The sequence below is a fragment of the Pteropus alecto genome, unplaced genomic scaffold (genome assembly GCF_000325575.1).
Source record: "Pteropus alecto unplaced genomic scaffold, ASM32557v1 scaffold166, whole genome shotgun sequence".
NCBI classification, from domain to species: Eukaryota; Metazoa; Chordata; class Mammalia; order Chiroptera; family Pteropodidae; genus Pteropus; species Pteropus alecto.
This window is the reverse complement of record NW_006439757.1, coordinates 8,761,365-8,789,085: the sequence shown is the minus strand read 5'-3', so window position 1 is coordinate 8,789,085 and position 27,721 is coordinate 8,761,365. Positions and strand designations below refer to the sequence as shown.

General features: G+C 35.9%; 1 protein-coding gene across 2 annotated transcripts in view; it reads right to left on the bottom strand.

Moving 5' to 3' along the window:
- Positions 1-27,721, bottom strand: part of KLHL2 (kelch like family member 2) — a 65,675-nt gene that overhangs the window by 17,586 nt on the left and 20,368 nt on the right. For both annotated transcript variants that reach the window (XM_006917015.3, XM_025050390.1), the window contains 2 exons: positions 10,138-10,300; positions 3,296-3,405 (listed from right to left, as the gene is read on the bottom strand). In XM_006917015.3, the coding sequence (XP_006917077.1) occupies positions 3,296-3,405; positions 10,138-10,300 (273 nt within the window). The remainder of the gene's footprint in view (positions 1-3,295; positions 3,406-10,137; positions 10,301-27,721) is intronic.

Here is a 27,721-nt window from a genome sequence, read left to right as displayed (position 1 = left end):
CATTGTTTCTAGTTTAACTTATTTAGATTCCACACACATTATATTATACGGTACTTGTCTTTCTCCGTCTGACTTACTTCACTTAGCATAATGCTCTCAAGGTCCATGTTGTCACAGAAGGAGTATTTCCTTCTTTCTCACGGTTAAATAATACTGTTATATATATAAAACCACATCTTCTTTATCCATTCACCTATTGACAGACACTATGTTATTTCTACCTCTTTGCTACCGTAAATAATGCTGCAATGAACATGGGAGTACAGATACTTCTTCAAGATCCTGTTTTCATTTCTTTTGGAAATATACCCAGAAGTGGGATTATGGATCATATAGTAGTTCGACTTTTAATTTAATAAGTACGTTAATAGTACTTTAGTACTTTATGTATTTAATGACTACTCTTCATTTGGTATTTAGTAAGCATTTCACCAAGTAAACTAATCTTCTTGAACTTGAGTAGTAACTGTGATAATCTGATGATATATGATCTAATTTGCTGTTGATAACCTTTCCAAACTGAATTTGGTTCTATTTACTTAGATTCAAATCTCATGTCTCTTTGGAATAAAGCACTCAAAATAATAAATCAAAGTGATATTCTGGGATGAAAATCATGTATCCTTATAAACAACTTATTTTTGGCTTTTTCTCTAGGTTTACAAACAATTGTTGGACCATTCACTTCTAAATCAAGGGACTGAAAAACAGATTAAAACTCTTTTGTAGCAATAGCAGAATATATTAAAATGTAATACTTTGAATTTAAAAAACTAAATAAGGGCATTATAACTTATAGCATATACCTATGAAAAAGCTAATAAGCTAATATGAGGACAGTATCTGACTATATAATCCCCTTCTAGACAGACGAATGTATAACTCAATAATCTTTAAAGAGGTGTAGAAAATGTCTGATGATATGTAAATGGATTACTGGAAGCAAAAAATAGATTATTTTGATGCAGGAATAGAGCAAGAAACTAAAATTAATCTACATTATAATTAACATTTCTCTTTAATGAATTCAGTCAACAAATATTTACCCAGTACCTCTATATGCCAGGTGCCAAATGAAGAGGAGCCTGTCAATTCCATCTACTATTTCTCAGCTGTCTTATCTTCTCTACCCATTTCTACCATTCTCCATCGGATCCCAGTGCTCTGGGCATGATTTCAACAACCTCCTACCTCACGCTCACCCCACTTTTGGTCCATTCTGCACACCACCAGTGTAAAATGCCAGTCTCCAAAGATGGTCCCCTAATAAACCACATCTCCCGGTATCCACACCTTATGAGGTCACCTCCCACAGGGAATCTAAGCTGGCCTTGTATAACCAATAGAAAGTGGTGGGCCCGGCATCGTGTGACTTCTGGCACTGGGTCATCAGAAGCCTTTTGGCTTTTACTCTGGTCTCCTGAAATCCTTCTTTGGGGGAAGCCAGGTTTCATGGTAAGAAGTTTGATTACTTGAACTCGATCACCATGCTGTGAGAAACCCAAGCTAGCCACAGAAAGAGAAGGCAGATGGAGAGAAGAGAAGGAGAAGGAGAGAGATATCCCAGCCCAGAAGTCAGACGAGTGAATGAAGGAGCCATCTTGGATATTTCAGACACACAAGATGCCATGTGCAGAAGAACTGAAGCCGCAGATAGATGGCTCCAGTAGAACCATGTCAACAATCCCCTGCCATTCAAACCATCCCAGCTGAAGCCCCAGACACTGTAGAGCAGAGACATACTATCCCTATATGACCTGCATGAATTCTGCCCACAGAATTGTAAGCATAATCAAATGTTTATTGTTTTGTCACTACATTTTGGAGTGACCTGTCATGTAGCAAAAGTAAATGAGAAGAGCCTTTGTGATACTTCTATAATGCAGGTATTATGATGGTAGTCTCTTATTGCTTAAAACCCTTTAGAAGTTCTTCATCACTAGGATAAAGTCAATTTTCTTTAATATGGCTAAGAAGATATTTTATTAAGTCACCTTCCCATCTTATCTCCGATCACCCTGCCAAACATATTTTAAACTCTAATCATATTGAACTAACTAAATACAATTAATCTTTCACACCTCTTTACACCTGCATATTCTATTCCCTCTTCCTGGAATGCCCTTCCCATTGCCACCCATCCCTATTTCCCTGGCAAACTCATACTCATTTTTAAAAACTCAGGGTCACATATCTGAGCCAAGCTGAACTCTCATCCCAGAAATAATTAAAGGCTCCTACAGGACCATCTACAGCATTCTGTAATCATTTACCCCACTGGCTGTCCCTGCGGTCTATGAACAAAGAATTCTATTTTGTTAATCTTCTTGTATCTAGGACTCTAGGGGAGTTCTGGTACATGTAGGCACCCAAAACTTGTCTATTAAAATGTGAACAGTAATGTCTTCCTCTCCTCTGTATTTCTAAAGTGCTAAGGTTACACATCTCACAACCAATTTTCACATATTTTTTTCATACGGTAAATATAACAATAAATGTATCTTTCTACCCTCAGGTAGAGTGAATAGCCCTGAGGAATAGGACTAAAGCTTAAACAACATTACATGCAAAGTACACAAAGGAAAAGCTCCAGTTTCACTTCCTCCAAATGCAGTGTATTCACAAACTTGTGCCCTGATTCCCGAGGGCTACAAAACCTATCCAAAGGGAAAACCCCACTAAGAGAAGCTTCTCCCTCCACCTATATGAAAGGTGCAGGTGGCTGAGAAAGGCAAGACCAGATATGGAGAGACAGAGGCTAGAAGCAGATGAAGCAGCTGCACAGTACTCTGGAAGCGAGGACAGAGGGCTGGTAGGGCTGCGATATGAGTAACAGGGAACCAGTCTAAAGAAAAAGGATGATCAAGGATATTTGGTCTAGAAGCAGCTAAACTTTGTCACTGGAGTGACTTCTTCCAACTTACATGATGGGGAAATTACTTTGGTTTGAGAAATAGTGCATTTTAGATCACAATTCTTATAGGTATCTAGTTGTGGGAAGAAACCCGGTTCCCCAAATATACTTGTTTAAGACTGTTTAATGTGTACAAGCTCTTGCTGTGAAGGTCAAGTACGAAACTCTAATGTCTGGGAGTTAAGGGAACCTCCGAAGGAGTGAAGAAACAGTAATTTACATAGGCAATCAATAAGTCAACTAGCTGAGTTTCTTAACTTCCAGATCAAAGATCCCTGGCTGGCACTACACATATAGGATTACAAAGTTACAAAACAAAGTGAAATTTAAAAAGAAAACAAAACTACACACTGTACACTGGGAAAAGAAATATAAACCTACCTTCTCTTCTGAGGAAATAGTAAGTTTGTCACTTGAGATTAAGCTGCATACTTGTTCAATGCCGAGGTTGAGAAATTCTTCACTAAGTACGACATCTGCAAAATGCTGCTCTGTTTGGAAGGTAAAAAGAAAATCTATTAACACCAACAATCCATTACCATTAGTTTCCAACTGCCTTAAAAAGAAGATTTTCTTAATCTAACTCAAGAATGAGAAAACCAGCTCTACTCCCTCAAGGTAAAGATCTAGACATGGGTGCCAAGATCCCTCAGCAGGCAACAAATAGTTTCTTCAACAAATAATGTTGAGAAAACTGGATATCCGCATGCAAAAGAATGAAGGAAGGCTCTTAAGTTGATTTTGATTGGTGACCTGTGGGTTTCATGAACTTGAATATCCAAATCTCTTTCCAGATTTGAGAAGTTATCAACCATTATTTCTTTAAATAAGCTTTCTGCCCCTTTCCATTTCTAGAACTCTGATGGTTCACAAATTGCTCCTTTTGATGGTATCCCATAGGTCTCACAGGCTTTCTTACTGTTTGTCAATCTTTTTTCTTTGTTTTCCTCTGAATGGATAGTTTAAAAGTTCCTATCTTTAAGCTCACTGTTTTTTTCTTCTGCTTGATCCAGGCTGTCATTGATGTTCTCTACTGCGTTCTTCATTTCATTCAATGAATTCTTCCACTCCACAATTTCTGTTTGGTACTTTTTATGATTTCTCTTTGTTAAATTTCTCCTTTTGTTCATGTATTGTTCTCTCGATTTTGTTGAATTGTATTTCTATGTTTTCTTGTAGCTCATTGAGTTTCCATAAAATAGCTATTTTGAAGTCTTTGTTGGGTAAATCATAGATCTCAATGTCTTTGGGTTCAGTTACTGGAAGATTATTGTGATCCTTTAGTGGTGCTGTGTGTCCTTCATTTTTTATGGTCTTTGGAGTTTTGCAATGGTGTCTTTGCATTTGAAGTAGGAGTCACCTCCCCCAGTCTTTACTAACTGCTTTCAGGAGAGAGATACCTTCCATCAACCCTGCCAGAGATTCTGAGGCTTTCTCAGGGATTCAGTTCATTAGTCTCTCTCAAAATATGTAACCTGAAAATGAACTCAGTTTCATAGGTATGGTCTTACTTGGGCATAACAAAATGTGATAATCACATTACATTCTTTGGAACATGGTTATATTATCGATTGCTGTTGAATACACTATCAACTAAAACCCTAACATCTCTGAATTGGTTTGGACAATACAAGCCTAATACTTGTCACAAAGCCAAGATGAGCAATTCTTCCTTTTCATTGAATGAATTCTTATTTGGCTTACCATACCTCAGTAAGGTACTGTCAAAATCAGTAGCTACTGTACCCTGGCAATAAACATATACACACTAAAATGCACCAACAAAGCATCTACCTAAAATTTAATGCTAAAGGGCAAGTCACCTCAGAATGTATTCTGTTTCCTCTATGCATGTCCAGGGTTAGTTTCCATATCCACAATCTTGCCTCAATCACCTCCTATCTTCATTACCCTAGTTATTACTCTGCTACCAACCTCAACTATTGTTTCCAATCCTTTGACTCACATCTTGACAGATTATTCTGTTGCTAGCACAGAGCTTTCACCATGACATTAGTAATTTGCCTTTACTGGTTTACCACTGCCACTCTGTAGAGCTCATCCAGTCATACTGGCATTTAATAATCAGTTGCATTTCTCTGAACATATCCCATAACTGCAAAAAAGCATAATTCCCAGTGTTTCAGACAATACCATAAATATGTAACATGCATTAAACATATACTATACATATATAACATATATATGCATGCTTCCTTATATATAACATAAGGATTCTCTAGAAGTATTGATTTTTTCCTGTTTGCTTCCTTCTTGCAAATAAAATAAGCTTATCAAGAAATAAAAGACAATCCCTAGGATTTGTCACACTAAGTATAAGGTAAGGTCCCTCATCCCAAATTAAGTCTAGTGAAATCAATATAGAAGTCCAGAGTTTTGCTTGTTCTGTTTTGTATGTACGCTGTGATAAGGTACAAAGTACCCTACTCGATTTCTAAACACCAAGCACCTTTTTGATTGAAATTAAATGCTAGGTGGGGTTCCTATAATTCTTCTGTACTCCCTCTAGTTTCTGATCTGAGACGTGAGGATAAGTGCATGGATAACAATAGTATTTTATACCTACAAACAGCTCATCCTTGAAAGACAAAGTGTTTTCGGGAAATTAAACCATCTCTGGTCTTCATTTTCCTAATTAATAAAATAAAAGTCTTAGACCAGATAACTGCTGAGGTTCCCTTCAAGTGCAAACACTCTATGATTCTCTGATTCTGAATACTATTAGACTCTAGGGGGAAAAAATTCACATCTATATCTCCAGCAGTTCCATTAACACAGACAGCTCTGACGAAACCTGAAAACAGCTCACGCATCTCAGCTGGAAAAACTGTCAACGAGGCAGAGCAAAGAGACTGCATGTAGTTTAGTATGGCATAAATGAGGACCATAATGAATGCAAGAATTTAAAAATGATTAATTCTTTTAAGACGTGTCATTTAAGTCAGCATGAATTCAGTCAAGAAGTGCAGTAGATCAAACGCTTTCACATTCTCTGAAGAAAGAATCTTTTGTATCAGTCAATTAACATTGCAATAGACCATTGAATAATCAGCATCTATTCTTTGGTATACATATTACATAGTCAAGGCTAGTAATACCATTATTAAAACCACTCTCTCAACAAGTTTGAGAGGGCAGCTTTCAAAATCATGGGCTTGTTTTGACAGATGTTTACCCCAGTAAGTGATTCCTAGCCTAAATTACAGAAGAGTGGGAAATGATTGAAGTGAATTGACTGAGGAAGAAAATGTTATAAAAACTGCTTTTACAGAGAATAAGGAATAATCGAAATATGCTAAATTTGGGTGTGAGTTAACTATGGCTGGCCTGCAAACGACTTGCAAGCAAGGGTTAAACAGTACTGAGCCTGTTATCACTCACAGCAGCTTGAGGAAAATTAAGTAAAATTCATAGTTGAAATTAAAATCTAACTTCCCAAAGAGTCTTTTGCTGGGACTATTAAAATTCGTCAAAACTCTTGGGTTCAGCTTTTATCTCTTCTATATTTTTAGCCTAGCAAAAATGCTAAAAACAAAGGTTTTAATAATTTGGGAAATAGTTAAAATATGAGCACCAGTCAAAACACAAGCGAAATAAAAGGGTCCACAAACAAGCATTCTCCAAACATCCATACACTTGGAGTTAGATGTAAAAATTTCATTTTTACATAAGAAGCAAAAGTAATTTCATACAGCTTTTTAGCTAAGAAAATTACTCAACAGTATAACAAAGGCTGACTGTAGTCCAGAACACCATGCCTCTACATGTAGGTCATTTAACTTGGCTGGGCGGTCACCCTCTTTTGTTACTGGTTTGAAGCTGTGCACTACATGCCCTAGAGAAGCAGCTGGGCCCACGTGAACAGGCTGTAACTAACAGCAGGATTCTGCTAAGCCCACAAGAACAACAGGATGACCAGCATGAATTCCACACCCTCCCCGCTCAGACTTTCTACCGTCCCCCCTCAGTTTCTCCCATTTTTCCTTTCTCTAAAGATTATGAGATTATGAAAAATAAGCACAAGTTCATAGAAGAGATTTTCACGGAATACTTTAATACTTTCATTTCACCTGTACAATTTAATTATAGTGAGCTCATTTCCAATCTGCAAGAGAAAGGAATGAAGCAGATCTTACGCCCAGGATCTCTGGTGAGTTCTCAAAGGATAAGGAATGTTTTAGTTTCCTAAGCGCAGCCATACCTTGGGTCCAAGAGTATCCTGAGATTATGCAGGCTCTCTTTCCTTTCCCGTTCTGTCTCTCCCTCAGCTCCTCTTTCTCCTTCCTTCTTCTTTCTGTATGTACGTACGTACGTACGTACGTACGTATGTATCTATGTATAACTCTTCTGCTGTTCTTTACTTCTTCCTTTCCTACTTTCTCGCCTAGATAGATCTGTCACGGCCCCTACTTATCCTACTATCTGTGACAGGGAAAGAAAAAATAAGATATTAACTCTATCGCCACTGTCCTCCTTTACTCTCTCAGATCGTTTCACATGCTCTTGAACTTGAAAGTAATACAGAAGTTTGGGTAGATTTTCTAAACACATAAAGTGCTTGAATTGTAAAAAGAAAGGAGAAAGGAAGGAGCTGAAAAAAAATAATTTGTTTATGGCAGAAAAAGAGAGCTATGATCATTTTCCTGTATGGACTCCTCATCTCTCCACCTCTTATTTGCTTAATATATAAAAAACAATCAGATATTTTCACTATGAAGAACAACGGTTTTTAGTATTACTGGACTATTTCTTTTAGAAAGTTTGTTGAACTAGTTATCAATACACCGAAGATACAGAAATAGCTTCATTATATAAGGTTGGTCACTGTAATTTTCTTGTTTAAAATTATATAGATGAAAAAGTACAACAGAATTGCTTCAAAATGATACAAGAGGATGTAAAAATTCATCAAGCTATAGGCTTAATGATTTGTGTCCCTTTCCATATGTATATTAGATTCCATTAAAGTTCATATGTAAAAAACAGTATCAGAGGAGGGGAAATAAAGAGAGGTATAGTAGAAGCAAGATTATCCAGGAGCTGACAACTCTTAATGTGGGATGATGCAATGTCACCATAAGAATTTTAATTAATTAATAAAAAAAAGTTGGATGATGAATATTATTGTTTTTTTAGGTGTTGAAATTTTTCATAATAAATGACATTATAAAATATTGCTTATAAATTTAAGAAACTCAAGTAAATAAAAGATTCAAAAGCATGGTATAACAGTAGTACATCCTTTAAGACTAGATTTTAATTTAAAATACAGTGCATTAAAAATAAAAAAAATAAAAATAAATTTTTCTTTACAATTTCGTGGAAGTGACAATAAGTTTTCCATGAAAAAGTCTTGGTATAATTATGAAGAACTCTACAAATTAAAAAATAAGGTGTCCCAATTTTGGTGGAAAATTGTTCGTATTTTATTCATAAATTGAAGATTTTAAATAAGAAAAAAAAACCCCAAAATCTAATTATCTTCTAAAAAACAGTAAATGAGTTGGCTCTGATATGAGTAAAACTAAGAGTTCTGGTACATCATGTAAACTATGTATAAACATCTTTCTCATGGATCCTGATTTATTCATTCTCTCCCAGCCCCTCTCTCTCTTAATAGTCAGTAACATTTGTCAAAACACTTTGGAGACAAGCAGCAGCCCTAAAAAGATAAAATGTTAAAAAGTAATTGCTTCATGAAGAAAAACTATCAAAAAATATATAAGCTTCCTTGGTTTTCCTAATATAAATCACTTATAACAGGCACATTATGTCTTGCAGTTAATGGGTCTTATGGATTTAGAAGGAATATTTTCTACTTAGCTGAAGAACAGAATTAGTTGTATGGGAACACATCAATGAATTCAAATTTGTCTTCGGTTTTTCTTAAAATGCCTCATCCCACTCAAAAGGATTACAGGAATATCATTACACAGTCTAGGCATTCCCCAACTGACATAAGGGTTGTGTTCTAAAAGTTCATCCATAAATAAGCTTTCTGGAATTCAGATCACATTTTCCTACTGAAACAATTTTACAAAGGGTAGTTAAGCCAATCAGGCCACACTATAGAAATCCATAAAGTTCAAATTTGGACCTATTATGTTTTACTGAAGCAGTGTGTTTTGTTTTGTTTTGGACTAACCACCTTATACCATTATTTCCTTGATAAATGCAATAGGAATTATAGCACTACTCTCCAATGTTTTACACACACACACACATATATACACCCCTCACCCAGGTCTGTGTACCAAAATGTCCCTTACCATCAGAGTAAGCATGACGGAGCAGAGTTTAGACTAGGGTCTCTCGCATTTGAAGGCTGGAAGAAGTAGGGGTTTCAGAGCTTATTACAGGGCAGCAGTTATGGACAGTCTTACAGTAACTGTTTCTATTGGGTCTCAAAGATATAGAGCAGTGACGGTAGCTTGTAACTTCCACAAGGTTTACCTTCCAGAAAGATGGTTAAAAAAAATAAAACCTTCCTCATAATCACTTTTAATATGTATTTTTAAATGTTTACAAACTCAGAGCAAAATAAATTATTGGTTACTTTTGAGTAGTTTAGCTACATCCAAAGCTATAAGAATTCTCCTCTCCAGCTGGAGAGATGGAGGACCTGAGGGTCCTACATAGCAACCGAGGGATAGCTTCCTGGACAACAGCAAAAAGCCCTCCTTCCTCTGCCACAGGGAGAGGATGCCAGCACAAGGTCCTAGAAGCTATTGTCTAAGGATAGGGCTGCCTATATTGGATCTACTTTTCTACTCTACCCAAAGGCATCTAAATTTTGTTGCTTTGAAGACTTTTAAGCAACAAGATTGTTTTCATGGATGCAAGAAAGGATGTAAAAAAAAAAACAAAAAATGACTTAATTTTCATATATAAACAATTTCTTATATGCTCATTAATTTGAAATTTTTAAAGAAAAATACATAGAGATTTAATTATTTGCATAAAATTAGCTATTCTGTAATTTAGGCCCAATACCAATTTATAGGTTGTTCTTTAAGTTCAAAATATTATGAGCATGCTTCAATTATGCAGTGGTACTACTGTAAAATTGCAAATGTACTTGTATAAAGTTCAAATCCAGAAACAGGACACGACTTTCCAGAAATGACTATAGAATCATATCAGAACTCAAGAGTTCCCAATTTCTCCTGGTCTCAAACTCAGCCAAGGTCTATTCCACTTGCCTGCATAGGTGTTGGCCTTGTTCAGGAGGTCTGTGCAAGCATGCATATCAGCGAAAGCCCGGATTCCTAAGCAGTTGACAGGATGAAGCTGAGATTCCAGAAATTCACAGCAAGTCTTCTTCACATCCTGTAACTGTAACAGACCAGCTGCTGGCAGAAGCACCTACAACACACAAGTAAGCATGTTTAGGCAGCTGACTGGAAAAACACTGTAGCTATTTAAAACTTCTACATAAGGCATAAGAGGTCCAGCCATTGCTTATGATCTGCATCCAGATCCATACATAGAAAAATAATGTAACAATCTGCAAAAAGAAAAAGAGTGATGCCTCTTTATATTCCCCATAATTTCTATGGAGTCTTTCAAAGGTCTCTTCTTGGTTACAAGACTATAAGAGAAACTAGATCATATTAGATTGAATGGTTTTTTATGCTTACATAAATGAAATGTTCCTTTAAATTTTAAACACATAAATTATTAGGATGCTAGGGGGTGCTATGGTTCAGTGAAAATGACTGTTCCAGCAGTCATGAGCTTCGGTGATCTGTGGGGCAGGGGTGAGCCCACAGTAATACACACCATAACAAAGCCTCACTTTGTTCTTCCACTGTCTGAACCATACAACGAACTGCCTTCCTTAGAGAGTAGGACAATTTTAAATTCAACAGTTTTTAGCTATAAGCAGATGTAGTGTCTCCAGAATGTATTATATGTGCTTTTATTACATAAAAGGTAATTGCTAATAATAATTTTTTTAATTTGTATTTTTATTTGAATAACTTCAAGAAATTCTGTGCTAATTACAGGTTACGCTATGGGATTTAGTCAGTATCTTCACTATAAATACTATATCCAACACTATAACTGCTTTTCAAATAATTCAATAATGAAAACATTTTTCCTGACAAGTGAAATTAGTACAGTGCTATGTTAAGGACCATATTTGAAAGTCAAATTTAGGAGAAAAAATTCATTAGAAGAAGTTCTCAAACATCTGCTATTCTTTTATAAAAGCCAAAAGGGGGGGAAAAAGCCTCAACTATTAAGAACAATGATCAATTTTAGAAAAAAATCTGTGTTAGCATTAAAAAAATAAACACCTAAGTTTCTATAATTGATGTTCATACAGGTCAAGCTGCAGCCCAAAGAGAAAAGAAATAGTTTTGAATATCTTTTACAATTTTCCTAAATCTACATAAGAAGTCCTGAATGTGGAAGAGAAAGAGTGTGTTTGTCTTTCTGTAACACAAATTACTCTATTTTCTTAAAGGAACCACAGAAGCTCCAATCCTAAGGTTTAAAGCTCGCATGTGAGGGCCCATATATACCCAACCAAATGGTCATGAATTAAGTACTACTAATATTTGTGTTTTTCTGAACATAAAATAGTATCAAGAGATAATGGCTTTTCCTTCTGAATTTAAGAAAAGTGCAAATATTGCTATTTATAGCCAAACATTTTGTATAATATGTTTAGTGTGTTTCATTATGTTACGAGAATGCATCTCCATGGAGATATCTTTAGCTGAAGATAATCTGCAAATTGGAGGATTTTCTGCACTGGTATAATTGTGCTCTGAAGCAACGTAAAGTATATTCCACGATGCTTACTTAACAGTGCAGCCATTTAATTCAGCAAATGGATATAGTTAAGAAAGTGGTCTTCAGTGTAAGATTCAATCATTGAAATTTGCACAAATGCTAATGATCACCCATCTAATCAGCGTTTTCCTAGAGACAACACAGTGTAGTACAGTCGCATTCAAACTGGGAATTCAGGACAGAGATACTTGGGTGGAAAAAGTGGCTGGGCAGAAGCAGGCTCATTCATGCATTTTTGGTGGGAGTATACATTGATTCATCAACCTCCACGAAGAGCAATTTGTTTATTTTAATCAAAATTACAAATGTCCATCCTCTGATCCAGCAACTTGACTTACAGATAGACTAATATATGCAGAAAATCTCACATGTACAAGACATTCATTGGAGCATTATTGTGGGTAATAGCAGAGGTTAGAAAAAAGCCTAAATGTCCATCATTAGGAGACTGGTTAAATACTTGTCATCATCCATTCAATGGACTGCTGTGCAATCAGTCATTCAAAAGAATGAGAAAACTATGTGAATGGGATAATTTCTATATTCTTAATTGAAAAAAATCAGTGATCAGTTGATACTATAACATATGTACACACCCACACTTATATACACATCCATCTAAAAAAGAAGCTATAGCAGGCTTTAAAATTTTTATTTTGCTTCATTAATTTTAACATTATCACTACCAAATCCAGATCTACCTTACCAAGAGATTGAAATTCATAAAATTGTAGAATCTCAGATCTGGAAAGGATATAACAAGTCAGGTAGGCTAAGGACATAAAAGTTATTTTAATTATAGGCCATGTAGCTAGAAATTCACATATAATTTTTTATTGATGGCAATGATGAGTCAAGTGCTTCCATGCTCGACAACCATGTATTAAATATACCTTAAATGTTAGTCGAATGTATAAAACAAGTTGATTCATCTGCTTTTGTCACTAAATCCTTCAAAAATGCCTTGGTTTTATGATACAATTTTACTAAGACTAAACTTCAACATCTCGTAATTATAAAATTAATTACATACAGCTTCAAAAACAATAATTGGCCCAGGCTTACTAACATGACCCCTGGTGACCATCAGTCATTCATGATGAAAACAGGAAAGCAGCTAGGGCCATGTCAATTTTCTCAATTACTCTGTGTATTAGTTGGATAGCCAGCTGAAACAAAAGAAAATAAAACATGCTCCAAATTTCAGATGAACCATATCACACAGCCAGATCCACTTAAATAGCTGGCAGCCTATGACCTGGATTCTTGAGCTCAAATCAAACTTTCTAATTTGTCTGATGAAGAAACCAAATCCTAGAGAGGCAAAAGACTTGACCAAATCATATAGCTGGTCAGTGGGAAGCTAGAGATATAATCAAATTCACCAACAATTTGTCTACTGTTTGTTCCATTACCGTGAGCCCATCTCAAGGTGCAGAATGGAAGTGCCTGTCTAATTTCTAAATTTCCAATACAATGAGTAATAAAGATAATAATTACTTTAACAATGCAACCTTACAGTTGTTTCCATTTACTGAGTAATAACTGCATCAGGCATTGTCCTAAGCACTTGACAGGCAACAATATCTCATTATCTCCATTATACACAAGTGAATACAGAGGCTTGGAGAACTTGAGTAACTTGCTCAAGGTCACACAACTGGTATGGAACAGGTCAGATCTGCTATGAGCGCAGTATTAACCAAAGTGGCTATAATACTTTTAGATGGCACACAGATAAACATTCTCATGTTAATAGGAATATGTTTTTAAAGTTACCTTCTATTTATTTTAATAATATAAATTGTCTCAAGTAAATTAACTTAAGCAAAATTTGAGTCAATGTAGAGAAAAATATTAAATATGTAATAGTATCAGCAGTACAGAATATAGCAAAATCACAGCAGTGGCATGCAAATTCCTAAAATTTAGAAAACCATGATTTTAGAGATTAGATTTAGTATTGTAATCACTCAATATCTGATATCATTCTGATTCCTGTGGTTTTTACATGTCACTGAAAAAGAAAAGAAGGGTGTGCTTTAACCTAGGGCTATCATAATTCCATTGCGTATTTTCTGCAAAGTGGATAAACTATACTATTAGTAACAAATGTGGCAAACATCTAGTAATGTAAAGAGGTGGTTGCTTAATTTTCTATTTAGGTCACAAAAATACCTTAGGCATGCTAATCAAGAGGTCTAAAGAATAAATTTATATCTTTAAAACTAATTTTTTTGAGCTCTATAGAGCAAAGAAGCAGTTGAATATGTACTGTTTCTTACATGAGGTGGAATTATATTAATACCATAAACTTCCAGCCATATAGAATTAGGATCTAATAGAAAATTTCCATTGGCTTCATTTTCCATATGCTTCACTAGTATTAACCTTGAGACTGATGAAAATAACCCTAAAGCACTCTAATATCCTCAAGTATATTCCAAAAGAAAAAACAATTAAATTTGTTGTATGTTTTGAATGTTAATGATATAGTCTAAGAATCTAAAAGTGATTAATTCTCATATAGTGTATATATTGAGGGAGGGCCACTTTCCAAAAGCTAAAACATCTCTCTCAGGTATGCTGAGTCCTAAGAAAAAACGTAAAGCAGGTGGTTTGTCTTGGGGCCTAGCCCTCGCCTCTCCTTCCTGCAGCCTTCTCCCTACATGTTCCTCTTTTCATTCTTTCTTCTCCATCACCCCCGAGCTCTCCACTAGACCCTGGTTGTTCCCTCTATGGTCTCAGTCCCTTTCATTGCGAATAGCACTGCTCCATTTAATTTGCTCCCTAACGCTCACCACTATCAAAACTGATCTTATGCATTTGCTCCCATGTTTACTGTCTCTCTCTCTGCAAAAGAAAACCTGCTCTATGACAGTAAGGTCATATCTGTTTTACCTCCTGTTGTACCCTCGGGTTAACAGCATATCTAGGTGCCTAATAAATGAATCAACCTGAATGTAAATTAATTTGCTACTCTTACGAATATCTGTATTTTAAAAGAGATACAATTTTGGATGTCTTTTGACCCAGAAATACAAATGCAATTTCTAGAATGTATCTATACAGGACATTTGTGTCCCACTGCAAATCCTCTTAGCTCTACGTCTTGGCCAAGCTGCCACTGCAAGTAGGCTTTGATCACCTTTGTGAAAATATAACTTCACAGGGCATTGCCCCAACTCCTACCATATCTCTCTCAGGCTTCCTACTCCGAGAAAGCATTGGGGTCTCACACTTGCCCAATCCGAAAACATGGGGAAATACTGCTTGTGGAGCCACCCTGGGCCAATGGAGAACAATCCAAAGGAAGATGATGGATAAATGCTTCGCCTTTTTATTCCCCAAGCAGCTAACTCTGAGACAAATTTCATAAGGCTTCTCAAAAGGTCCTGGTGAGAACATGTCACATTTAGCTGTGGCCAGATCTATACCACATTTTGAATTAGTTTTCCCTCCATTCCAATTCAAATCCCCAATTCACACACTGTTGCTCTCTTGGATCACTTTCCAAATAAACTAGCTGAAGAAAAGCCTTGCTTCCAGGAGAATAAACTTGGAATAAACTTGAATGTGGATATACTTAGCTATAAAAATAAGAATATTATAGTACTGTTTATAGCATCAAAAATTGAAAAGATCTTAATGTCCAATAACAAGAGACAGATGAAGTAACAAAATATCAACAAAACTGAATAGTTCATAGTGTTAAAAGAGATACAGTAGACAGATATTTAATGACTTAGAAAATGTTCCAAATATATTTAGCATAAAAAGTTAATTTCTAAATAGAATATACAGTATGATGCCCTTTTTTTGTAAACATATACACATAAACAAAGATAGTACCAGAGGACTACGCCTCCACTGTTAACAGAGATCATCTCTGATTAGTGGTAGTATGAAGGCTATTTACTTATTTTTACTTATTTTTATTTTCTACATTTTCTATAATGAATATGTACCATTTAAATTATCGCGTTATTTAAAAGAAAGTCAAGGAGAAGAAGGTGAAGGAATGCCTTTCTGGATCTCTAGAGTTCTAGCCAATATAGAATTGGGTAAGGGGTGCTATTTGTTTAGTCTACCACCCACCACTCATCAGAGACTACCTCAGTCTGGCCTGTCCTCTGAGTACCACAAGTCTCAAATGCCTCTGATCATCAAGCTGGTGTTTTGTAGAATAAGTAAGTTCTATACATTACTCTTCTTGTTCAAGCGAATAGCAGTATCTTTAAGTGCTTGGGGAAACATGAAGTGAAAGAACATGGCCAGCTAATTAAATAATCTTAACTGCAAATGCCATCATTTTGTTAAACGGAAAAAATATTTTCATCTAGATATGCTAATTTCCAACATAAGGAGACACACAGAAGCCTAAACATTTTATACTGTGGAGATGTTTTCTGTGATGAACAAAGAAGTAGGGGGAAAGCTGCCACTGATTAGTGAAGACAAGCAGAACACCAGACATGGAAGACGCCTGAGCCAAACAATCAGCACTCGGATGACACTCGCACACCAGCTGCACATTTTAAAGGAAGATGCTTTCATCCTAGTTCACGTTGTTTGACAAGCCAAATTACACATGAGATGTTTCGCTTAGACTAGTACACTCCTTCTGCTTGGCTATGAGGATCTGTAGTTTATTTTCAGCTTGGGCATTTTACTTCATTGGGAGAAATAATTTATGTGGTAAATCTTTTAAATCCTGAGCCATTAAGCAGTGTGTTTATTAGAAGACATGACCAGCGGGTCTGATTGCTCCATTTATAAGATTTCCAGATGTCTATGAAAACGTACAGACATGAAACTCACAATTCACTGTTTACAGTAAGTGCACTATTGAAAAGCAGATTTTTAAATTTCTCAGCTATTTTATATTCATATCAGAAGCATCTGTTTATTTAAAGTTCAAGGGCCTTGCATGCCAGAAAGGCCCTGAAAACAAACAAGGAAACAGCTGTCCGAAGGGCATGAGCAGAGGAAAGAAATAATCCCCACACTTCAAGAAGCTGTTTGTTGTTGGACTAAAAAGTTTCATTATGAAATATAATCTATAACTTTCATTAGCATACATCTTATAAAATCTGATAGGTCCGCAATTCATAAATAAGTCATGTTCCACAAGTTTATTTATTTCATTTGTCTGCTTGACACCCACTGTACATTTACTCATAGAAATGCTATTAAAAATAGTGATAAACCACAACATCGACGAGCGTAATATTACTATCTGACTGTTGTGACCTCAGGGTATATTGGGTGCAGGAAAGAAGGAAGAAGAAAGTTTCCTTCCTCTTTCTGGGATGTAGACCCGGCCCAGTGCAGAATTTTGAAATAGGAAGTGTTTGTTCTAGGTATCCTGCCATCTCATTCTTATTTCTACATCTCAACACCTTGGCCGCCAGGAGCCAGCCCTCTGCTCTGTGCATCCACCTATGATCCTCTACCCACATCTGCCTTTCACTATTGCTCAATATTTCATCCTCTAAATACACCTACCTACCTCCCCTCCCACTCCCAGCATATCTCTACTCAAGGTCCATCCCTCAGGACAGCTACTGCCAACAGGGTCAAAAGGAAAGCCATCTCATTAATTCATATTAATGACTGATAACGCATCACCTTCCAGGACAAATCTCTTCCAGAGGTATTCAAAGTTTTAAGACAGGCTAACCCTTAAGCAGAATACATTTGTAATTAATGTCAATTTCAATGGTATAATAAATGAAGGGGTAAAGCAAAGGTAGTATGGAAAAAACAATTGGGGGGCGGGGGCAACGTAGCTTTCAGGCAGTCTGAAAGCCACCTCTCCTATACTATCCTTTTTATAGCAGCTTCTTCCATTATTTTTAACCCAAGGACTTCTCTAAATCTCCAACTCACCCAACAGTAGTAGCTCAGAGTATAATGAAGATAGCACCTACCCCGTAGAGTTGTTGAAAAAATTAATTGGTCAACATTCAATACAGCACCTGGTACATGACCAGAATAGCACATTAGTGCTAATTTAAGGCTTTTTTTCTTGGACTGAACATTCATCCCTATGAAAACAGAATGCCAGGATTTTCTCTCTTCCTCACAAGATGACGTTCTATGCCGAATCATTCACAATTAGCATAAAGTTGCTTTCTTTTTTGATCAAGTATTCTACAAGTAAAAGATATAAGCAGGGCCAATTTGGAAAAGAATAAACACAACATTCGAAAAGGAGAAATATAGTTGATACCTCACTAGTTATCAAATAAATATAAATTAAAATAATGAGAGCGCATTTTATCACTATTGATACAACTTTCTTAAACAACATACATTCTAGTCAAGGTATAATAAGTATTGGCCAATGGCTCACTTTTGTCATCACTGTAGACTAGCCAACACTCTTAGAAAACAAATAAGCAACATTCATCAAGAGCTGCCAAGAACTATAAAAATTTAAAGTCTTTGACCTTGTAAGTACATTTCCAGAAATCTACCCTGAGAAAATAGTTCAAAAAAAATGGAATAGGCTACAATCTATGAATTTTATTTTAGCATTACTGTAAGAGTAGCAGGGGGAAAAACAGAAACAACTAAAGATTTAACAATATGGCAACAATTAAGTAAATTAGTATTGAATCCACATGATGAAAAATTACAATCAATGAGAGATGATGAAGACTAACAATGGTTAAAGAAAACTAATATTTCTAAAATATTTACAATAACATTAAATGGACACACAGCTTTAACCTACATCATACTAGAAAAACTTAACGGACATCAAGTTCCATTGATCTCAGGAACTTGGAAAGAGCGTTGACAGACAGAAGAAACAACTGAACATTTCTACATGATTTATTTTTTCTAATACATAGTGGACATAAGTAAAGCAAGTAAAGAAAGTGGTCCACTGATCGTTTTAAGACAGCATGGCTCCCTGCCCTTGCATCCACCAGTTCCCTAGTTGGCAGCACTGGATCCAACCCTGTCTGTAATCAGAGAGAACATCTGGGCCTTAACTAAGCAGTTCAGCTCAGTCCCAATGCGACCTTGGGCACTGCAATTAGTTCCCCAGACCCAGTTCCTGCCACCTGCCCCTTGCTGCCTCCACTGAGGGCCCTTATCTCAGTGTGCCATGCACTGACCAGTTCTCCCAGAGGCTGAGATCCAGCCCCTGGGGCTCCGCCTGGAAGATGCAGAGTGCTTGTTCCCAGGCTCCTCTCCTCCTGTCCCATTCCTCCCGGGATCTCCTGCCTGTCTCAGCTTCCATTCATCAAACAGGGCCTGCCTACCCTAGAGGGCACTCCCTCACTATTCATTTAACAAATACTTATTGAGCTTCATTAAATACCAATCGCCAATTTACATCTAGGGATATAGCAGCTGGACAAATATACCAGCCATCCCAGAGCCCAGATTCTAACAGGTGGTGCTTACATTTAGTATGGGCATGTGCAGTGTCCATCATCCCAGTACTCCTGCCCTTCAAAGTCTAAAGTCCGCAGGCACTGAAGGGCTCAGGAGCTGTAGACATTAATATCCACTCTGCCACTGAGCTCCTACAAAGCCTCAGGGTCAGAATGATTAGTATGAAAAGAATGGAGAATAGAAACCACACCACAGGCTCTAGAGTCACGAACTCTGGCCTTGAATCCTGAATGTGCGCCATACTAACTGCGACCCCAGAAAATCACTTAGCCAATCTGAGTTGCAATTCTCTGATTTTTTAAAAATACCCTCTGTCCAGGATGCTATAAAAACTAAATGAGGTCAGTACTTGGCAAAGTGACTAGAAGATAGGCAGCCCCTTCTTCTCAAATGAATATTTTATTTTATTTCTACTATCAGCAGAATTAATTCATTTAATCTCTTCTTTAGTTCCTCATCTCAAGAATTAGTACAAATCAAAAAACATGTCTTAGTCTCCTGACTAACTGAGCATGCATTTTACTTTTATAGATCAAAATTTCCTTCTGTATCTCCATTGGATAATCCAGGATTCTTCCTTTCCACAACCTCAGAATTTCATGAGTAACTAAAGAACAGATTAACAGACTATCACTAACTGACTCCACATCTAACTTCCAAAAGTAGAATTTAAACTAATAGAGCACGATGGTAAGATTGAGAAATCAAGCCACTGTCTAAAGAACTTGGGACCAACAAGTACCTTCAGTAGGCCTCAAAAATATTTTTTGAAAAATTAAAATACAAAACAAGCTAGTTTAAGGGACCAAGAGTATCAGTTAACTCATAGAACAGAGGTAAGATGACGCAAGGGACACCTCTGGCTTTTCAAAGGTGCTACATGGATATGATATAGTTATAACTTAGATGATAATCAGTGGATTAACTGACAAATATATTTGTCAAAATAATTTATCTTCCTTGTCTCTTTTTTTTTGGCAGCCATTCCCTAAGTAATCCATTGCCTTTTCCTCTATACCTGATCCTTTTCATCTTTCTAAATCGATTTATATTATTCAGGTTACCAAGTTTATTCCAATGTAGGTTTTTTCAAGGCTGAAGAGGCTGCAAATAATTTTTTTTATTTTTATTTTTATACTTCTTAAATATAATGCTAAAACACACAGGCACCCATGCATGGACACACACATAAACACACACTCATACATGTAACACACTCTTACTTCTTGGACAAATAGCTCTTTTCCAGTTGCATGTTACTTTTCACCTGAAATTATTTTATGTTCTCTCCTCCCAACCTTGTCTGTAATCAATATTCATAAACTATTTCTCAACTTTGTTTCTCAAGGCTTCAGCCTGACATGAAAAAGAGATTATAAGATAAGATCAAATTATTGCTGGAGAATAAAAAGTAAGAAAATGCATAATAGGAAAGCACAGGTTAATAATATTAATGATGATATCACATTTAATAGGCAATTAAATAACATCATCCATCTTACTGATGCCTCTCCCCGACCCCAGCTAGAGCTTAATCAAAGAATGTGGTGTTCTCAACGATCCTTATCAAAGTGCTTTAAGTTTTATTAATAACAGCCAAAAACTTTTAAAACACATATCCATCAACACACTATACTGCAGTCAATCCAAACAATGGAACTCTCAGCAATAAAGATCTACTGAAACATGCTGCAACACAGATGACTCTCCCAAGTGTTATGCTATGCCAAAGAAGTCGACCTCAAAAGAATACATTCTGTATGATCTCGCTCATATGAAGTTTGACAACAGGTAAAACTAATCTATAATAGTAGAAATATTAGTAATTGCCTGGAGTCAGGGGTAAGGGATTTTTTTGGGAAGAGCTTGAAGTTATAAATACTTAATATTTTGATTTGGGTGTGGTTTAATGGGTGTATGCAATTGTTAAAACTTAGTAAACTGAACAGTTAAGATCTATGGTATGTAAATTATACCATACTTGGGGTGGGGGAGGAATGCTTTAAGCCCACACTAAGAGATTAACCAGAGGTCAGTGGAAAGCATGTATAAATTATGAAACATTTTTTTTAATGGAATATAATTCTAGCTGATGGAATCCAAAAAGAATCAAACATATTTACATGACCAAATTTCTACAGAAGCATTAATAAAGTTAATTTTAAAATAGCAGCTTGTGAATACATGTTATAAAGTTTTCATAAATTATGTTTCCTAGGTAAAGGCACAAGTATCCTTAAACCAGATGACCTTCAGAAGCACACTAATTTTACTAACCCGACAAGAAGATTAAGACGAGGTCCAAAAGGTAATAGTATTTTTTAAAATTATATGTCAATAATGCTAGGGTTTATACAACCTTTGGATGACCTCAAAGCAAATATGACAGAACCACAGATTGTTTAAAACCTCTAGACTCTCCCCACCTAAACTGGTTTAAACAGAGGGACCCTGAACACTGACAGCAAGCCTGATACAAATGTGCTGTCCCACTCAGGCTCTATACCTAAACATCAGGCCAAGACCAAAAAAACAGAAAAAAAATCCATCTAATAAGGACTTTGTTGTATTTCTAAATTTTCTCATCCCTGCTCAAATTACTACCATGTTGCTACAATATGTTATATCATAATCAGGACAGAGTCATTTTTTTGTTCATCAATAAAGGCCTTTTATGTACCACATAAAGGTATTTAAATACGAACTGCAAAAATGACTCAACTGTATGGATACCTTCAAGATTATAGTTTAATACTATAAAACCACTAGTAACTTAATTGTTAATGCTTCTGGAGTACCTAGCTTTTCTCCAAACAAGAACTTAAAACACTTCAGTTTAATGTTCATCTAGTTTTATAAGATGTTCTTATAATAAGCTTCTAGATTTTCTCAAACTAGCTGATCTCAATGGTTTCTTCCATACTCATTTTACATAATAAGCTTCTCATCTGTTCTGTACTCCTAACTTATGTAGAGTAAAAGATCATTTTACCTGGCATGATTGGAGAATGCATGGTCTCACAGTCAAATATTTTGATTAAAATTATGAAGGATACCAACTTCAGACTTAAAATATAATAAAATAGAATTAACATCAATATTATAAAAAATTTAAAATTTTATGGTAATTAACATAAAAAATTAATAATTTTGTGTCTCTGGATAATAGTAATAAACTTAAATTATTCCTATCCCAGTAAATTGATCAAATGCCAGGTTAACAGATTTCTGCGTATTAGAACGTCAGATAAATTCATTTCAGTGACAGGCTTTTCTATTGCTGTACCATAAATAACCACTAATCCTGAAGGTTTGATTCAAGGCATTTTATTTTATTTTATTTTTTTGAGTTCTAACCTGTGTATTCCAAGCACATAATCTGCTAAATCCTTTTACTCACAGAGGACTCATTCTATATTATGAGTTAAAGAACGTGAATGGACAAACAATAAACCTTCCTCAGACGCTAGTGGGAGAAAATACCACTTCTCTTCCAGCCACCACATGTCAAACCAATGGAAAAGGCTGTTAGAAATCAAAGATATAAAACAGTGCTGAAATCACCAGAGTGGCTGGCTCCACACCAACCCCAAAACGCAAGACTTATTGGATGGAGAAAAATCAATAACAAATTAAGAGTCTCTTTTTTGGGGGGGGCAGGGGGGAGGGGGGTAAGAAATATGTATCCTGATTCAGAATACAAAGAGTGGGGAAAAGGTTACATGAGCCATTTTTTTACCCAGTGATCCCAACCTCAATGAGTTCTTTTTCCTCATGGCCTCAAGGCTTTTCTTTTATTACTGCTCCATTTCTTATTTCTGATCAACATTCATAGAGAACTTTAATATTTTTTACGAGATTTAACTGGTATCTTTTATAGCATTTCTGTAAGGTTTCAAAGCATTATTAGCTTCATTTAATAGCTGAAAAACAGAGGGAAAGGTTAATGTCTTAAGGCCATTCTTGAAGTCAACAGTAAATTCAAGATTTGAGCTCTAAATTCTAACATGATAAGAGCCAGAGTCCACTGGCCCAGGAAGTTTTCTAGCACAGAGCCAATCCGAGGGCTCCTTTTTATTTTCTGAGTTGTTCAACAGTAATCTAAACATACAGCATTCTCATACAAGTAATTAACACGATTTTACCCTAAGACGCTACTAAAAAGATTTACAAAACTGTACAGTAGATGCTTTTGTTCAGCTTGAAGACTGGGCTTCTACTGAACTCCTCTGGTACTTGGGCAATTTCTAAATGTGTGGTCAAGAATGGAAAATGGTTATTCTATCAAGATAACTCAAGGGCAGATCTGGAATGAGACTGCAGCTAAGCTTAAAACATAGTTAAATATATAATTATAATCTCTATCAGAAGAAATTATTTTTAAACTAAGGTGAAAATGGTCCATATTATTCAATTTCCCAGGGAAATAGATGAGAATTCAAAATACTAGAGCCCCCTGCCCTCTAGTTGAGAAAGCTAGCCTCAAAGAGCCACTGTGGTTGGTAGAGTTTGTCACATTGGTGCTGAAGGGCAGAAAAAGACAACTACCAGATTATAAAATGTTCAGAATGTATTTACCTGAAGAGCAGTTATTGTCAGTTTTTCCGGTATCGCACAAGGTAGAGAAACATTGGATTTGACAGCACTCAATCAATGTTCTGATCACTAGAAATGTATGTTTTATAGTGGGATGACAGTTCATTAGGGCCCTCCCTTTATGCGTTTGAAGCAAGCCCCCCTTCTCAGTGATTGCATGCTCACCAAACGATCCTCTGGTCACTAATTTTATCTCTTAGGTACCTAGATCTTGGGAATGATGCACATTGGATAATGCACACATATAGAGTCACAAGAAACACTTATCACCCTGTAATGATAATAAGCTATAAATAAGGCTCTCAAGACAAGGGCCCTGTCTATCTTGCTTGATACTGTATCACTAAGGCTAGAACACTGCCTGGCATGTAATAGATGCTCCATTAATTTTTAATGGGCTATTACTGAAAAGTAGAATTCATCAGGATCAATACCAGCAGTGGAAAATTGAGCAAGCTCGACAGCGTAGAAGTAGGAAAGGGGAAGAGCAAGCCAAGTACAAAAAGGCCTTTCCTGGCCTATCCTGCTCTGGTCACAGATCTTAAAAGCCTTAGGTCTTCAAGTTCAGCCCATTCTGTCCTAAACTAATCCTGACCAAGATTGCCAAGTTCATTAGGAGTTTAATCAGTGTTTAGGGTCTGTCATTACTCTTGTTGCCCTAAATGTGCTGTGCTCCCCAAAGCACCCTCATGCTTACCAGAACACACTATGAGCCCTAACACTCCACAGGACTGAATATAGGCCCAGATCCTGGCTTTGCTGTCCAGTTCCCTAATGTGGAGGAATACAATCCCAATTACAATTCCTGGCCCTTACCAAGTCTCTTTCTAGACAAGCTAGAACACAAGAGCTGTAGGTTTGAGTGACCGGTTCACTCAGTGCAGCTCTTCCTGGATCAGAGACACTGCCATCAGCCTAACAGCAGGAACAACCACCACCACCACCACTACCACCACCAAATACCACCATTACCACCAATACCACCATGAGACCCCCACTGCCACGCCCCCTCCAGCACCTCATTCAAACCTAAATTCATCACTTGTCCTTGAACATTTTGCTTTGAACTGCATGCTACCCTTAGTTTAAAATATAATTACTGAGTGCTTGCTCCCCCATATCAGCGTCCCTATTCCTGGCCCCATTCATTTCTGACTCAAGCCTCAATTCTCACCAGGCTTTTAGTGAGGTCCCAACACATCACCTCTACATGATCCAATTATCTAATGACTGATGTTCCACAAATTCTTAGAAAAGAAGGAACAGAATTAACCCCTTTTACAGACAAGAAACTGAGGCTCCGCGAAGTTCAAGAATTTGGACAAGGTCACATGGTACTTAAATGGCAAATCCAAGCTAAGTCTATATTTATTATGCTTTGTTGATGTTTTGTAGTACTTCGCAGGTACTAATGTCCATTTAACTGCTAGTGTGTCTTCAGAATCTATTTTCAGATTAATATCCATCTAATGGGAAGCTCATTTCAATGTTTATCTATACAATGCAGAAATATACTCAGCAAAAGCACTCTTTACAAACTCTGCTTAACCTACTCATCTGATTAATCAACTCTCCCCACGCACTCCACTAACTGTGCTCTCTAACATGCTTGCACACTTCTGTCCCTCTGGCTGAGGTACATTTTATCAACTCATACATGTAGGATTTGCTCTCAAATCTGTTTATGACACTTGCACTTGTTACTGAAACTACATAATTTAAATAAATATATGTAATCTAATGAAATGTGAATGTAAAAAGTTCTGTGAAAACTAAGTTGACTGCTTTAGAATCACTTGACCAATGTGTTAATGCAAAAAGATTTTTTTTTTAAACCAAATCAGACATGGGAGGAATTTGAAAAAGATATTGTATAATTTGAAGACGACTTTGCACTGAGATTTCTTTTCAAGTATCTCAGTTCTTCCTGCACTTAAGAAAAATGCAAAATTAGAATTGATGCATCATTATGGTGTGGCACGTATAAGGAAGAGCACGCGGCTCTCCAAGCAACTGACCATATTTAGTTCTACAGCAAAAGACTGACATACAATTGTACAGTTACATGTTTTAGGTTAAAATAAAATTTTAGGAGATACAGTACCTATTTTTTTTAATGGTTTCTCCACTTGAACAGGCTTTTCTGATTAAGTAGTCAAACATATCAACAGGCCTCCTACCGTGTAAGCCCCGCCCTGTGTAACACCATCTGCTCAGGAACGCCTCATGGGTAAAACGCTGTACAACATACTGCTAATACTTCCTGTCTAAAACAAACAAAAACAACCTGCCCTACACCGCCAACTAGATGGACATACTATGTCGAATTTTCTACTGTACTGAGATTGTGTTAAACACTCTGGTGGGTTCGTTACCAATAATTAATTTTAACTGTCTCCTGAAAAACTCTTATTTAAATTCTGTTCAATCTAAAAGGATGAGATTTTCTACCACAAATAATTTCAATTTATACAATATATGTTTCAGAACTGTGTAAAACCTGTCCATTCAATATGATCAGATGCTTATTAATATCTTCGGAGATGTTAAAAGGTGTGATATAGATGGAACCTGTGGGTGAACACTCATTAATTTGGGAATAAGAGCATTTATTTACATTTGGCACTGTCCATTAACATCCTTAACTTTGTTTTTCACACTTACCTCAAGTGAAAAGTCTTACCTACTTTTAGCAAGCCAAAACAAATACCCAAAAGCTGAGAAGTCAAAACGCATGTAACAAAACCACAAATTTAGCAATGAAATAAATGTTTAAAAAAAATAAAGATCTTTTAGGATTCTCCAAAAATGGTAATTGACACATCAAATGAAGAAGAGTAAACCTTCAATAACTTTTGGATGATGAAAAAAAAAATTTTTCAGTTATAAAGGTATTTTAATTTTTTAATTTATAAGCTCTCTTTTTAAGCAACAGTGGTTAATGACAACTTAATAGTTGCTGTATAAGGTTAGAACTAATTAATCTTCCTGAGCTTCCTCATTTGCAAAATGGAGTAATATCTATCTAATATGATGAATATCAAATGAGACATATGTAAAATGTCCAGCACACAGCTGACAATAAACCCATGTGAAACCCTTCAGATCATATATAAAGCCAAATATTCTTAATAGTGGAAGAGTTGAGGGAGACAAAGTACATGAATTCTCTGAAAATGCATGCAAAACTGTATGCATATATACTTATGTGCATTTTACTTGGATTTTTCATCAGATCCTCAAAGGAGTCCATCACCCCAAAAAGCATAAAAGCCTATTTTATAATAGCCTTTGGCTTTATTTCTTCTGTTCCCAGATTTATAGGGCTTATAAACTTTTATTGGAATCTCTACATACAAGCTAAATTTAAATTAACAACAACAAAAGTTCAATTAAAAACATGGTTATGGCAAGACATGTATTCTCCTTTTATTTCTCTTTTAAAAAAATAAACTTAAATTCATTTGGCTCAAATTATTCGCCAACCTTGCCATAAATTAAAAACAAAAAACAAGAAAACAAAACCCAAACTCAAAACTAAATTTTAAAAACCTAAACGAGAAAACAATAGACACACACACACACACACACACACACACACACACACTCTCTCTCTCTCTCTCTCTCTCTCTCTCTCAGGAGTAAAGCCCTATTACTTTTATAGTGAAGTAACAATTGTTCCTTCTTTGGAGTTAATTTTTCAAATTACTTCATTCTCTCATTCTGACTCAAAGTTAGCATCCATATATATACAAAATATATAAATATACATGTTTATATACATGTTATATATTTGGAGTTAATTTTTTATATACATGTTATATATTTGGAGTTAATTTTTTATATACATGTTATATATTTGGAGTTAATTTTTCAAATTACTTCATTCTCTCATTCTGACTCAAAGTTAGTATCCATATATAGATAAAATATATAAATATACATGTTTATATACATGTTATATATTTA